Source organism: Typopeltis vanoorti, chromosome 10, assembly GCF_054136105.1.
Source record: "Typopeltis vanoorti isolate ZY-2024b chromosome 10, IOZ_Tvanoo_1.0, whole genome shotgun sequence".
Taxonomy (NCBI): domain Eukaryota; kingdom Metazoa; phylum Arthropoda; class Arachnida; order Uropygi; family Thelyphonidae; genus Typopeltis; species Typopeltis vanoorti.
In genome coordinates this window covers 20,904,574-20,920,118 of record NC_143558.1, presented here as the reverse complement: position 1 = coordinate 20,920,118, position 15,545 = coordinate 20,904,574, and the positions used below count along the sequence as shown (strand labels likewise).

Here is a 15,545-nt window from a genome sequence, read left to right as displayed (position 1 = left end):
GAGTTGCATGCCATTCATCTCACACTTTTGCATATAAAAAAAAGCTCATATCAAAAGTGTATAATTCATAGCTCTGAGTTCTTTACAGGCTATCTCCCCTCTCCATTGTATAATCCACATTCACTGCTTGGTGAGGTGTTACAACTCATGTACAAAATAAAGATCATTAAATTTGATGTTCAGTTCCCAGCCACATTGTAATTATGGGAAATGACATGGCAGATGTAGCTGCTAGATCAGCTCATATTTTTTCGACGTACTGTTTGTTTGTCCCATATACTGACTATACCTACACAGTTTATAAAACAAAAATTAATTGCCCAATGGCAGTACTCCTGGCAGGAAGCACTGATAAACAAATTGCATGAGATCATCATCATCATCAAATTCCTGCTATGTACCCTCAAGGGGTGTACAGGATATGACAGTACTACATGAAAAAATTACATCATTACTAACTTCCTATCTACAATTTTCCTCCAAATCAGTCTGTTACTTGTCAAGACTCCAACATTATCAGATCTTATATGTCTATCGTCTAAGGCACTTTGTACCGTATCAATCCACTATATCTTGGTCTTCCTCTGGGTCGTTTTGCTGCCAACCTGGCAGAGAACACTTGTTTTGCTAATCTTTCCTCTCCCATTCTATTTAAGTGACCATACCACCTGAGATTAGCTCTGCTAATGCATTCCTGGATGCTGACAATGTCAAGTTCTTTCCTAATATCCTCATTTTAAATATGATATTGCCATTGATGCCATCTGTTCACGCCTCTAATCTTTCTCAGAACTCTCATATCTGCTGTCTCTAGTCTTTGGTCAAGTGTTTTACTTCTGACCCAGCTCTCAGATCCATAAGTTAAAACTGGTTTGAACACTTTCTTGTATACAGCAAATATAGTGTTCCGACTAATTTCTCTCTTATTCCATATGAATTTATTCAATTGACTTCCCACCATACCAGCTTTGCTGATTCTGTTGTCTATTTCTATATTGAATTTACCATCTTCAGTAAAAATTGTGCCTAAGTAGCTGAAATGTTTTACTTGTTCCACAGGTTCTCCATTCACAAGACAGTTGACATTTTCAATGATTCTGCCTATTTTCATTGTCTTTGTCTTTTTATTGCTGACCTTCATACCACATCTATTACAACAGCTATTCAATTTAGTCAGAGAATCTTGCAGACTTGTAGCGGATTTATTTAGAAGTATAACATCATCCGCATAAAGCAAAGAGCTGACATTAACATCTCCAATTTTGATATCAGGTTTAATACCACTTTCCTTCATAATGTGATCCATATAGATAATGAATAACAGAGGGAATAATGTACATCCTTGTCTCACACCAGATTTAACATTAAACCATCTTCCTGTACTTCCTTCAATTCTAACTGCTGACTTACAACTCAAATAAAGACTAAGTATTGCTTGATATAATGCACCATTGACGCCATATAACTGCAGCGTATTGAATAGCTTCTCTCTTGGCACCTTGTCATATGCCTTTTCCAAATCGACAAAACTTAAATACAGATCTTTGTTATATTCCCATGCTTTCTCGACTATTTGTCGTAAAGTGAAGATCTGATCCTGACAGCCTCTATTTTGCCTGAATCCAACTTGTTCTTCACCAAGCTTTTCTTCCACAATTCTTCTCAACCGCTTCTCAAGTATACTGGCATAGATCTTGCCAGGAACACTCAGTAGGGAAATACCTCTGTAATTCTCACATTCAGTTTTATTTCCCTTTTTATATATGGGTACTATGAGAGCTCTACTCCAATCATCGGGAATTCGTCCCTCTGTCCAGGCTTTCTGAACTATGCAGTGCAGCCACTGTAAGACTTTTATACCACCATACTTCAGCATTTCTGGTCGAATATCATCTACTCCTGTTGCCTTTCCACATTTCAAGCCTTTGATGGCTTTTTCTACTTCAAGTATGGATATGTATTCCTGACTGCATGCCTGGTCAGTGTTTTTTATCACTGTGCTGTCATCACTGATTGATTCATTTAGCAGTTTTTCAAAGTAATTACTCCATACTTCAAGGATATCTTTTTCTCCCGTTTTCATGTCACCTTTATCATCTCTAACTCCTTTTACAGCACTCTCCTCCATTCCTAAGCTTCTTCAACAACCTCCAGAATATTTTGCCACCCTCTTGATATTTATTTTCTATATTCTTGCCAAAGTCCTCCCATGACTTTTATTTAGCTAGTTTTACACACTGTTTAGCTTTCTTACATTTGTCTCTGTATTCTGTAAGAGTAAAAGCTGACTTATTTGCCAGGAACTTTTGATATGCTTTCTTCTTTTCCTTCACTGCCTCTTTAACTTCCTGTGTCCACCAGGGAGTTCTGATTTTTTTATCCTTGCACACAACCTCACCACATGCCTCTCTGGCAGAATCAATCAATGTTTTCTTCAGAGTTTGCCACTGAATCTCCAAGTTTCAGTGATTCCTGTTCTCAAACTCTTTCATTTTCTTTTCAATAATCTTTCTGTATTTTAGTCTACAGTTCACATCTGAGAGCTGCTCAACTTTTATTCGCTTTAAAACTTTCTTACATGTTATTCTTTTCAATATGAAATTCTATTTTATCCTGCTCAAGACTAAATAGTGATCACTTCCAATTTCAAATCCTCTGTACACTCTGTTGTCCTGCACCAGGGAGAAGACATCACTATCAACAATAACATAGTCAATGAGACTTTTCTTATTCCTAGCCTCTTCTCTCCATGTGAATTTGTGCACATTTTTATGTTGGAACATGGTGTTAGTAATAACCAGTCCATGTCCTGAGCAGAAATCCAACAGATATTTGCCATTATTATTAGCTTTGCTCTTTTCTCCAAATTTTCCCAAAATATTTTTGTATGTCTCGCAATCATTTCCTACTCTGCTATTTAGATCCCCAACAAGGACCAACTTTTCCTTTTTCATTGTGTCAGTTGCTTTTTCTAGAGCGTCAAAAAATTCCTCCACTTCTACCTTAGTAGAACCTTCTGTGGGACCATAGGCACAAATAAGTCTCATTGTCCAGTTCCCCATTCTCATATTTGCCCACATTACTGTACTTGAGACTGACTGCCATTCAAGAAGATTAGCCTCGTATTTTGTGTTGAATACTATGGCTACTCCTTCTTTTCCTTGATTGTCATTGCCTGAATATAACATTTTGTATTTATTGCTTAGAAAGATCTCACCAGTTTTGGTCTTTTTTGTTTCAGTCACCCCTATTATGTCGATCTGGTACTTATCTAATTCCTCAGCTAGCTCCATTTCTTTGCCATTCAGGCTTCTTACGTTGATAGTACCGATCTTTAACTCTGGTGATGTTGAGTTTGGGTTTGTTGCATGAGATTAAGCTTGAAATTAAGCATTGGCAATGCAGTCAATGTAAGAATAGAAAGTGGCTAGGCTCTGCATAGGTCACAGTCATCTTACACATTCTTATTTACTGAGGGCTGATGACCCACCTATGTGTGAGAGATGCTGCACTCATCTCATTATTAGTCATGTTCTGGTGGAGTGCCAGCGCTTCACACAAGAGAGAAATAGCATTTTTATATATCTGGCTGTGCCCTATACACTCAGGCAAATGTTGCCAGACTCGGACAAATTGCATAATGTTTTTTAATTTTTACAAAGAATTAATTTTTTCAGATACAATTTGATTTTAAATTTATTTATATGTAGCTCTGCATTGTTGATATTAAACCTTGTTTAATATCAACATTTTATTTACTCAGACCTAGTTATTAATAATTTATTTAATATAATATAATAGATTTAATCATTTAAATTTAATATGCAGATATCTCACACTTTGTGCATATATTTTATCTTATTTACCAATTTATCTCCCTATAAGTATTTATTTAGTAATACCCTGTGTCCTGCCACAGTATAACCTTTGCTGTTCTTGCACCATAAAGCCACAAATCAATCAATCAGTCAATTCCCTTTCACACATTTACAAATTGAACCTTTGAATTCACTCACATGTGACTGCTAATTATTTTGTTTGCTTCATAGACCTGATATTATTTTAGCAATTAATATCTGTTCTGTCTTATGGTAAAGTCTCATTGCTCAGACTCAAGCATCCTAATCTGAACACAGTAATCTAAATGTGACAGTGATTTCTATAATCATAATGGAGGTCTTTAATTTTATTATTGTATAATAATAATGAAATCATGTATAATATTTGCTAATTTTGAGATATTGTATAATATTTATTGGTATGAAATTAAACAATATACAGTATACCTTTTAATGGTTATTTGTTTTACCAAATTTTCTCTTAATAAGTTCTTAATACTGATTTTACAGCTGGTAAAAAAACTGCCCGTAGTGAAGAAAATGCAACTCTTTTTGAAACCCCTTATGGCAAGTCTTATTTTTGTCCTTCTCCTGAAGTGATACCAATGTTTGATTCAAAGAAGGAAAGAGTGGCAATAGCCAGACTTAAAGACATACATATTCAAGCTTATGATATTGACAGAGGCATATTCTCTCCAGGTAATGTCATATTATATTCTATTTTTATTGTCAGAAGTTTTATTTAGTCTCACTGAGAGATGTAGTGGAGATTATTATTGTTATCATCAGACCTCCATGGAGTCAAGAGACTCATTGCAGGAAGTCCCACTCTAACACACATAACTCATCATACCTTGACTTAAATGCATTCATTGTTTCTGCATTCACCACACTTTCAGGCAATGCATTCCAGTCACCCACTACTCTCCATGCAATAAATCTACTCCTCACCCCTTTGCTCACACCCTCCTTATACAGTTTCTAGGGATGGCCTCTTGTTCTTCCCCTTGTCTCCAGGTATGCTGTGAGAAATCTCATCCACGTTAATCTGGTAATTACCCCTTACCAACTTATATGTCTTGATCGTGTCCCCCCCCTCCCTTCTATCTGCTATTTTTGCATTCTCTCAATCTGTCCTCATACTCCACATTCCAGAGACAAGAAACCAACTTAGTGAATCATCTCTGAACACTCTCCAACAATTCATCATCCTTTTGAAAATCAGGTGATTACCATGCAGAGATTTGAAAATCAAATCTCTGCATGGTAATCCTGATCAAAGCCTTGTACAATGGAATCATAACACTTTACTTCTACCTGATAGTGTTCTCTGCATCATTCCCATAATCCACTGCATTGTCCTCACAATTTTAGCAAAATGTCCACAAGTCTTTATCCACCATCACACCCATATCTTTCATCTTCTCTACCTCCTCTAAGATATCCCCACTGATCCTGTACTCTGCTTCCCAAATTTTAAAACGTTATACTTTGCTACATTAAATTGACATCCTCACACACACTTGCCCATTCAACATCTGCTCTACTTCTCATTCCTCATTCCCAATTTTTACATCACATAACCTATGCTGTCCATTAAAGAGAATTCTGCTGCTGTCAACCCATTTCTGAATCCTTTTCCTCAATAGATTCTCCAATACCTTGACCACAACTCCAGACAAGCTAATTGGCTTATAATTTGAAGCCTTAACTCTTATCACCCTCTTTATAAAACAGGACAATTTTGTCCTCTTTCCACTGCTTTGGAACTTGGGCCAATCTAAAACTCATGTTAAAAAGGTAAGTTAAAGCTGTTGTTAACTCCCTGGAACATTCCCTCAGGACACACTCACTGATATACCATCGTCTCATAGTCTTGTTAACATCAAGTTTACTCAGTTCCTCATATACTTCCTCACTCACCATCAGTGCTTCCTCCCCTATTCCCACTGCTCTTAAGTTCTGCATTATGTTACAGTCACAAGGATGGAATACTTTACCACCTCTACTATATCCTCCTCCATGTTTATCGTTATCACTAACCAACATTATCCTCTCACAATCATTCTTCCTTCTACTGGCCACATATCGAAAAAACTCCCTAAGATTTCTTTTAGCCTCATTTGCTGACTGCTGCTCGTACTGTACTACCCTTACCAAGTGAGTCACCTTCCTTGCTTGCTTGCTGTTTGTACTCCTTTTTGAGAGAATATGCTAAAGAACTGACAGCTCCGTTGACCTGGCTTTTCAATAAAAGTCTGGCTGCGGGAAAGGTACCCAGGGAATGGAAGGAAGGTAAGATAGTGCCGCTGCATAACGGCGGTAGCAGACTGTGAAGCTGGGAAGGGTTATCAGTAATAGTGCAAATGTGGCAACCCTGCAAGAGGATTTGAATAAACTAGACAGATGGACAAATGAATAGGGGATGTCGGTTCAATGCAGCAAAATGTAAAGTCTTGAGGTTTGCGATCCGTTGATGGGAGGATGCATACTCGATTGGAGGAGGTAGGGGAGACAAGAGATCTGGGGGTGATGATTGATAGAAAACTGAAATTCAGGGAGCATATTGCAAAAGTGGTGAGGATAACTCAGAGGATTGCTGCAATACTGAGAAGGACGCTGACCTGTAGAGATAAAAGAGTTGTCATTCTGTTGTATAAGACCCTGATCAGACCACACTTAGATTATTGTTCTCAGATTTGGTCCCCAGGATTTGAAGGGGATAAACTGACTGTGGAAAAGGTACAGAAGCAGATAACAAAGATGGTTTCAGGACTGTACAATATGAGTTATGAGGATCGACTGAGGGAATGTGGACTGCAGAGTTTGGTGGATAGCAGAAGGAGAGGTGATATGATTGAGACTTTTAAACTGTTGAGAGGCAGTTACAGGGTAGAAATTGGAGAGTTCTTTCACTTGGTGGAATGGCGGGAAGGAGCGATGACAAGGGGCCATCCCGGGAAGTTACGAAAGGAGGCTATGCGCAAGAGGTTGAGGAGTGGTTTCTTTGTGTGGAGGGTGGTTGAACCTTGGAATGCATTGCCTGAGAGTGGTTGGAGCAGGAACATTCAATGGGTTCAAGGAGTGGAATGATAAAGTTTGTATTTCCTAAAAACGACCTGCCATGATGAGTCTTTTGACTCGATGGAGACCAGGATAATAATAATAATTATTGACACTCATCTTGTGCTGCCTCCACAATGCCTTTTCCTTCAAGATTGCATTCTTCACCTCTTCAGTCATCTATTTTACCCCTACCTTACTTAATATCCTGACACTTTTGGAATACACACAGTTATTATCTCTGCCAGATAGTTCCTGAGTAGAGACCAAGCAGCATTGATTTCCTTCCCATCCAATTTTTCCTTCCATGCTATCACTGCATACCTCCCCCTGAGTTTGTCATAATCATCTGCCATATAATTCCACATATAATCTTTCTCACAAAAGTCCTGATATGACTGGCCACCACCTAAGTGGTTACTACATGGTAACTTTTGCCAACTGGAGGAAGATGTGACACTTCATTTACAATATCTACCAATGAGATAATCAAATCCAAGACCCCTCAAATCATGTGTAGCCTCTGTTATGTACTGCTTAAGATAGTTCTTCCTCAAAAACTCAAGAAATTCATTCTCTTTGATTCCAGATGCTGTCTTGTCATTCCAGTCTATATTGCCATAATTGAAATTGTCCTTTTCTTATTAGCAAGATGAATTTGCCTAAACATTTCCTTCTCACTGCCTTCCACATTACCAGGTCTATAGTAACATCCTACTAAACATTTCGTCCTGCCCACTTCACACTATACTGCTTCAAAACCACTGTCAGTATTTGCTCCTTGCTCTGCCTTAGATGGGGCCCAGCTCCTCTGCCATCATCAGTAATACTCCTCCTCCCTTTTTGCCTTGTATTCTTATCAGAATGTCATTTTCATGCAACCATATCTCACTTATTCCAACAATTTTTGGGTGAATGAACTCTGTCAGTGATACAATTTCATTCCTGTTGTTTTGAATACTTTTAGCATTTGTAAACATACACACTCGCTTATTTCTGTTTCTATAACAAGTCCCATTGTCCGTGTGATTTGCCTAGTGGCTATGCGCTTTGCAACCATATGTTTGGTGATGGAATGTCCCGGGTTTGATTCCCGTCACAATGTGAGGAGCTTAAGGATCTTTCTTAGTCATAGCCAAGTTAGCCGGTCTTGGGCGTGGATAGCAGGGTTTTCTCCCCAGTTTATCTGGAGGTTTTCTTCTTGCAAGCAGGCAAACTGGCCTCATGAACACACGCAGCTACAGCCATAAAATATACTGTGAGGCCTAATACGTAGAAGGGAGAAGAAGATAACAAGTCCTACTGACCTCACTTCTCAGATATGACTTCTCCACATCCCCCCCCCATCCATTCCTCTCTATTATCATTGATATTAATCCTCCTCAGACCTAAATGTCACTCCCACATCGAGACATCTTAATCCTTTTTTTGCACACTCACACATGTACTCCTGAAACCATCATCTACACTTTTTACACAGTCTCCCTGTCCACCCTGTGTTCCTTCTCTCCCATTCTCTTCATTCACAAACTCACCTACCTTACTCTCCTGCTCTTCCACAACTCCTCTTCCTTCCCTCAGGTTTTACATTCGCTTCAGTCATTATTTTCTATTGCAGCAACAATTTCTCCAGCTGCCTCACACCAAATCCATGTAAATATAGCCCATCTCATTTTTGTACAGCTCTATCCATCCCTCAAAATTATTCCACACATTCACAAAATTGAACCCCTTTCTCCTCGCACAACTCTGGTAGCATACCATTCATAATCTTTACTTGCCTTCTCAACTCCTCATAATGATACCTGAGCTACGCATTGACTACCTTATCTACCACACTGTTATTTTTCACTTTTCTTAACAGTCTCCTGACATCCATCCTTACATTCTCCTTGTTACCAGTCAAATCATTTGTGACAATTACCACTACCAGCTCATTCTACCACCTGGAAAACAAATACTGTGCACCTTTTTACTCACTACACCTCTAATAATCAAATTCTCACATTTTGCTACTTACAAATCATTCATTTCAGTAAAATTATGAAGACTACGATCATGTTAGGAATAATTACTTTAATTTCCCAACATTTCAACCTTTATATATGAAGGTCATGTACAAAGACAAGCTATATTACATTTCAAACAGCAAGCCAAAGTGACAATGATTTGATCAACCATTATTCTACTGGCTTGTCCTCTAGTGGGGGGGGGGGGGAATTCTACATCCAAGCTATATTCTACTTATAACATCATCAGAGAACAAATTCATATAGATAGTTTTAATACAGCAAAAGTGGTGGCCTAATTCATAATTTAACAAAAGGATTATTATATTAGCGTTAAGATCCTAGATTGCTTACATTCCTAATTATAATTAACTCTTAAATCAAAAGGTTAAGTAGAATATGAAGACAATATCAAAACTAACAAACGGATAGTTTTGATATTGTGTCTCTCTTTACAAATGTTCCCACAGAAGAACTCCTCAATCTACTAAAAAACAAAGTCTCCAAAAAAATTTTCGCCCTATTAATGCATTGCGTAAACTTCGGCTATTTCTCATTTGAAGGAAAAATCTATAAGCAAACCAGCGGCTTAGCTATGGGCAGCCTGTTATCTCCAGTGTTAGCCAACATATTTCTCGAAGACTTTGAAGAAAGAGCTATTTCAAGCGCTACATTAAAACCCAAACTGTGGCTGCAATATATGGATGATATCTTCCTCATCTGGGAATATAGTCAAGAGAATTTACAAACCTTCTTAAATCATTTGAACAGTAGCTACCAAAACATCAAATTCACATCGGAACTCGAGGTGAACGGCATCCTTGCCTTTTTAGATTTAAAGATCACTAGTATGCCTGATTGTCTCAAATTTTCGATTTTTTGAAAAACAACTCACACAGATAGATACTTATATGCCTCCTCTCATCACTTCCCTCTGCAGAAACTCGTTATTATTTCCACTCTGGCCCATCGGGCGAGATCTCTAATTTCAGAAGAAGAAGATCTTCAAATAGAACTTAACCATCTCAAAAGGACCTTCCTAAGGAACGGATACCCACCTCAAAGCATTGCAAACCATCTAGACCCACATATGTCAACTTGACAAGAAGATAACTCTAATCCTATTGCACACATTCAATTACCATACGTAAGTTCTCTATCACCAAAATTGGCGAAAATTATGAAGAAATTTAACATTAGAACTTACTTCACTACCCTACCAAAACTTTGTTCTTTCCTGAGTCGACCCAACCCAATCTAAAACATAACCAACTTCAGTTCTCAGGAGTTTATAAAATCATCTGCAGTTGTGGAAAACCATATTATGGGCAAACCGATAAGTCGATCTCACTATGTCTCGAAGCACATCAACGTGATATCTCTTACAACAGAACCCATGCAAGTGCCCTCTCCAGTCATGTCCTTTTCTCTTCTAATTTAGAAGAGCGTCAACACCAGATAGACTGGAATCTTACTAGTAATATCCATAAATGCACTGACAAACTAGAAAGACACATCTTAGAATCAAAAGAAATAGTTCTGTACCTCCTCACGCATGAACAGCAATTTAAGTTATAGTTTACCCGACTCACACAGCGCAGTAATTCAGTTCTGGTGCACTCGAGATAGTTACCACTCACTAACACCTCATGCTAGACCTGCCATGCGGACGGCAGTTCAAATTTGACTGTCGTTATTCCTAACTTGTTTATATGAGAAGTCATTCATGTTTTATCTTGCTATTTTTCCAGTTTGTGATAATTTGTACACCTGAAGAAGTTGGCATTCCGACGAAACTAGTTGTGTTTTAATTAAAGTTTTTATCTTACCTTATTCCTAATCAGTAAAATTATTAAAAAAAAAAAAAATCTCTCTATATATATATGTGTGTGTGTGTGTGTGTGTGTGTGTGTGTGACTGTCCAATTTACAACTTGCTTCATTAAAATTAAAGTTCTTTTGAAAGCAAGATAGTATTCAAAGGACATTTTTCTCCAGCTCTAAAGAAATGTTATTACATAACAAAGTTGCTATATGAGATATTCTCTATATCCCAGTTTGTTATGCAATAAAACTCTAAGATGTATAAGATTTGATGAAAGAAAACTCACTCATCAGTGAAAATTTTTTGCCCTTAAAATCAACTTTTTTTTAAATATTAATTGCATATGTAAATGTGACCTGACATATAATTCTTTGAATAAATATTTGCTTCAAAACAGGGAACTTTATAAACATTACATTACATTAGCCAGGCACTATCAGACCAGGGGTACTTTAGGCCTCAAACACCACGTGTCGCCACTGGGCACAGTCCTCTGCGACTGTCCGCCACGTTCTGGTCTCCAGCCCAACAGCCTGCAGGTCTTCCTTCTCCTGATCCGCCCATCTCCTTCTTGGTCTCCCTGGTGGCCTCCCTGATCAGGGTCGGGCCTCCCACACTTATCTCACAGTCCTTTCGGGGCCCATATGTTACAGGTACCCCAGCCACTGAAGACGCTGGGCTCGCTGCTCCATCAAGATGTCTGCCGATTTGTATAAAGCGTGTATGGCAGCATTGGTCTGCCTCCTCCAGACTCCGTCTGCCATGACCCCTCCATAGATACGTCGTAGCGTCTTGTTCTCAAATACTCTCAGGTGATCAGCTTGTCTTGCTGTGAGAGTCCATGCTTCAGCACCATACAGGAGAACAGGCCTGATCAAAGTCTTGTATAGTCCTACTTTTGTAGTCCAAGACAGCAAGCACTAGGCAAAAAGGGATGCACCTGATAATAGGCTACATTCGCAGCATTTATCCGACTCTGGACATCAGCCTCAACTTTGTTGTCTTCAGTCACGAAAGAACCCAAGTACCTAAATACCTTCCCTCTCAAACTATTCAGCTCCCTCTGGATCTTGAGAAGCATGTGACTCATCAAAAGATATTTTGTCTTTTCGGCGTTTATCTTCAGGCCAACTTCTTCTGCAGCTTCTTCAATAGCAGTAACCAATGCCACTGCATTGTCCCGTTGTTGCGCCATGACGTTCAGGTTGTCCGCGTAGCCAAGAATCCTAACTTGCACCCCCATGTTGACTCCACCTGCCACTTGCTGTGTGTTTCTAATTACTTTTTCCAACACTAGATTGAAGAGAATCGGAGAAAATCCATCACCCTGCTTCACTCTGGTCTGTACTTGAAATGGGTCCGACAGGCCACCTTCTGCTTTCACTCTTGCTCTCGAACCAGCTACGCACACCTGCATCATTTTTCAGAGTTTTTGAGGAATTCCCAGCTCTTCTAACACCTGCCATAATTTTGGGCGTATTATTGAGTCATAGGCTTTAGAAAAGTCCATGAAAATATTATGAACTTCCCGGTTATATTCCCAGCACTTTTCAAAAACTTGGCGCAGCGCAAAGAGTTGGTCTATTGTAGAACGGTTCCTCCTGAAGCCCATCTGGTAGTCACCAAAGCACTCTTCTGCATATGGTGTGAGGTGCATTAGCATGATGTTAGACAGTACCTTGTAGCCAGTCGACAGCAGTGAGATGCCCTATAGTTGCCACATTGAGACTTTTCTCCTTTCTTATATACTGGGGTGATCAGCGACTCCTTCCACTCATCCGGCAGCCATTTCTCTTGCCAGATCATCAAGATGAGCTGGTGCAGCTGATCCAGCAGGACGTTCCCACCATTCTTCAGGAGTTCTGCCGGTATGCAGTCCACTTCTGAAGCCTTATTATTTTTCAGCATGCAGATAACACGAGCAATCTTACTAAACGTCGGCTCTTCAATAAATGGTTCAGCAGTTTAATAAGGAGTGTAATCCTCTGATATTGACGTTCCAGCATTGACATTCAGCAAGTTCGCGAAATATCTACGCCACTGAGCGAGAGCATCTTTTGAGTTTGTTAATAGATTTCCACTCTCATCTCTTATGGTTCCGCTTGTGTCTGGGTACCTCGCATGGCTTTGATCGTCCGGTACATCTCCCATCCATTATTCGTAATCCTATTTCTCTCTATACTAACCACTTTCTCATTAAGATACTTCCACTTTTCCCTGCATAGACATGTATTCACCACTCTTCTCACCCTCTCATATGCAGCTTTCTTCCTGCTAGGTAGTTCAATAGTGCTTCCCTTCGTTTCACTACAGCTTCTTCACACTCTCAATTAAACCATGCTTTTCTCCTCCTCTTTCTCTTTCCCACAGTTCTCGAGGCAGCTAATGCGACCATATTTTTGATGGTGTCCCACATCCCATCCGGATCATCCTCTTACTCCTGTAACTCCCCAAAATGATTCTGCAACTCTAACTGGAAAGCCCGCTTGCCTTCTGCTGTTTTCAACTTGTCCAGGTCCCATGCCGATCATTTGGTAGGACACGCGGGCTTCTGAACCTCAATTCTATGCCTGAAATTGTAGGCTACCAGATAGTGGTCGCTATCTCTATCTGCTCCTCTGAAACTTCTCACATTCGAGATGGAGCTGTGGTGACGTCGATACACTAGTACATGGTCTATTTGGGCTGTTCTACCGTCTGGAAATCTCCAGGTCTGCTTGTGGATGTCTTTATGTGCAAACATAGTGCTCTTTACAAAGCATCCCGTAACAGTGGCAAAACTTGCAAGTCAGATCCCGTTATCATTGCACTCCTCATGTAGGCTCTCACTACCCACAAAAAGGTGCCACACACACACTCTCTCCCCAGCTTCGTGTTGAAATCTCCCACTACTAGCTTGATGTCATAGGATGGTAGATTAGCACAGGTACGCTCAAGCACTTCGTAGAAACAATCTTTAGCTTCCTCCGAGCTCTCTTCAGTAGGCGCATAACAGTTCACAATAGACACATTTTGAAAACATCCCTTAACTCTAATAGTACACAGCCAATTGTTCACAGGTTTAAACTCTAAAATATTACACAAAAATATATCACTAACTAAAAACGCAGTTCCGAGGACTCTTCGTCCTCTGTCGTCGCCACTATAGTATAGCGTGTACCCCTGATTGCGGGTCGAGCCATGTCCTGGCCATCGCGCCTCTTGTACAGCACAAAGTCCAATTTTATACTGTCGTAAGACATTCATCACATTAAAAAGAGCTCCTTCTTTCACCAAACTACGTATATTCCAGGTCCCAAAACGATTAATAATCATAATCACAAAGGTGTCCGAATTCCAAGGCTTCTGTGGTGCTTGTTTCATAACCAACAGGGTTTTTACAGGATGGGGTGGTTGGCCCCTCACTAACCCTCCCCTTATATTAGGATTCCTTAACTAAATTGAGCAGCATAGTACTAGCGACAGAAATCCTTAAGCAGTTGCATACAACAAAGTACTGTAATAAGTTTCCATTCAAATTAGGCTTAGTTGCTCACACATTCTCCACTAAAGTATACTCACTAAAAACCAATAGACAATTTACACAAACCTATATGTAATATGCTCAACCTAAACATCATAATTTTAAAAGAAATACTCCTCAACAAAATATTTCACTAAAACGCGTAAACAACTTTATACAGCTAAATCAATGTATTGAACTTTATAAACACTGTGTATATATTTCCTTTACTTATTAATTTTTTTTTCTCAGTGCAGCGGTGCAGCCTTGTTCGAATTGGAGGGCTTCCGGAGCCATTTGCCCAGGATGAAACTGTTCCAATTGCAGTCGGTAGTACTCTAGCAGTCCTTTCCGTACTTGTAGTACTTGGATATGCTCTTTTCAGAAATATGGCTGCTCGAAGAGTAGATTATAGTACTATGGAATAACTGCATCATAAAGTTATATCAAATGTAAGTAATAACTTTCATTTTATTGATTATTTTATTTATTTATTTTTATTAGAATGATTAGAATGATTTTTTTTTTTTAGAAAGAATTGTTGATCACAATGATCAAGGAGTGGAGGGAATTTTATATAAATTGCTTTTAGTATACTCCTAAATTTAACATAAATGTATAATATGCTTATACAGAATGCTATCACTTCCTCAAATTTGAAATGCATTGTCTGTAGTGAGGCAAATATCTTGAAATCCAAACTTTACATTACTACAGAATGTCAAAGCAAAGCTGTAGTACATCATTTCATAATTGCTTCCATGCTACCTTTTTTACTAGGCTTTAGGGGTGCAGCAGTTTATTATATGAGGAATGTAGACAATTCTCTATGCATTTCACTGAAAGTTTTCAACTTCCTTAGAACAACTATGTTGCCACATTCCATTTTTTATTTGTCTTAATAAACATGGGTTTCCATAGGAATTTTTCTGGTGAAGGAGAGGTGCAGGTATCTTTGTAGTGAAAGAAAAGCCAAGAGTGAATTAAATATGTACACAGCATGAAAAAGGTGAATGCTCCAAGAGAATATGAGAGCATGTGTAGACAGAAAAGGAATGGGATGACCTGGGATCAAGAGGAAAAAGTTGGAATTGAAGAGAGTTCTTCTAAAATGAATAAGCATAAAAGGAAATGGTCCCAGTCGAGCATAGAGAGATCACATCGAATGAGTGGTATCAGTGGAACTAGCTGTAGATCTAGGATTGAGCTGTTGTGTTTGTATACAAATGATAGAAGTGTAAGAAACAAGGCAGATGAAATGGTTGCACTAATTGAGTCTGTTCACCCAAAAATTGTTGGAATAAGTGA

The 15,545-nt window shown here is 38.9% G+C and overlaps 1 protein-coding gene across 1 annotated transcript in view; it reads left to right on the top strand.

Annotated features, from left to right (window-relative positions):
• LOC150102215 (lysosome-associated membrane glycoprotein 5-like) overlaps window positions 1-14,665 on the top strand; it is a 126,645-nt gene extending 111,980 nt beyond the window's left edge. Inside the window, exons 7-8 of the mRNA XM_090399526.1 lie at window positions 4,350-4,538; window positions 14,490-14,665. Of these exons, the coding sequence (XP_090255652.1) occupies window positions 4,350-4,538; window positions 14,490-14,665 (365 nt within the window). The remainder of the gene's footprint in view (window positions 1-4,349; window positions 4,539-14,489) is intronic.
• The last annotated feature ends 880 nt before the right edge of the window (window positions 14,666-15,545 follow it).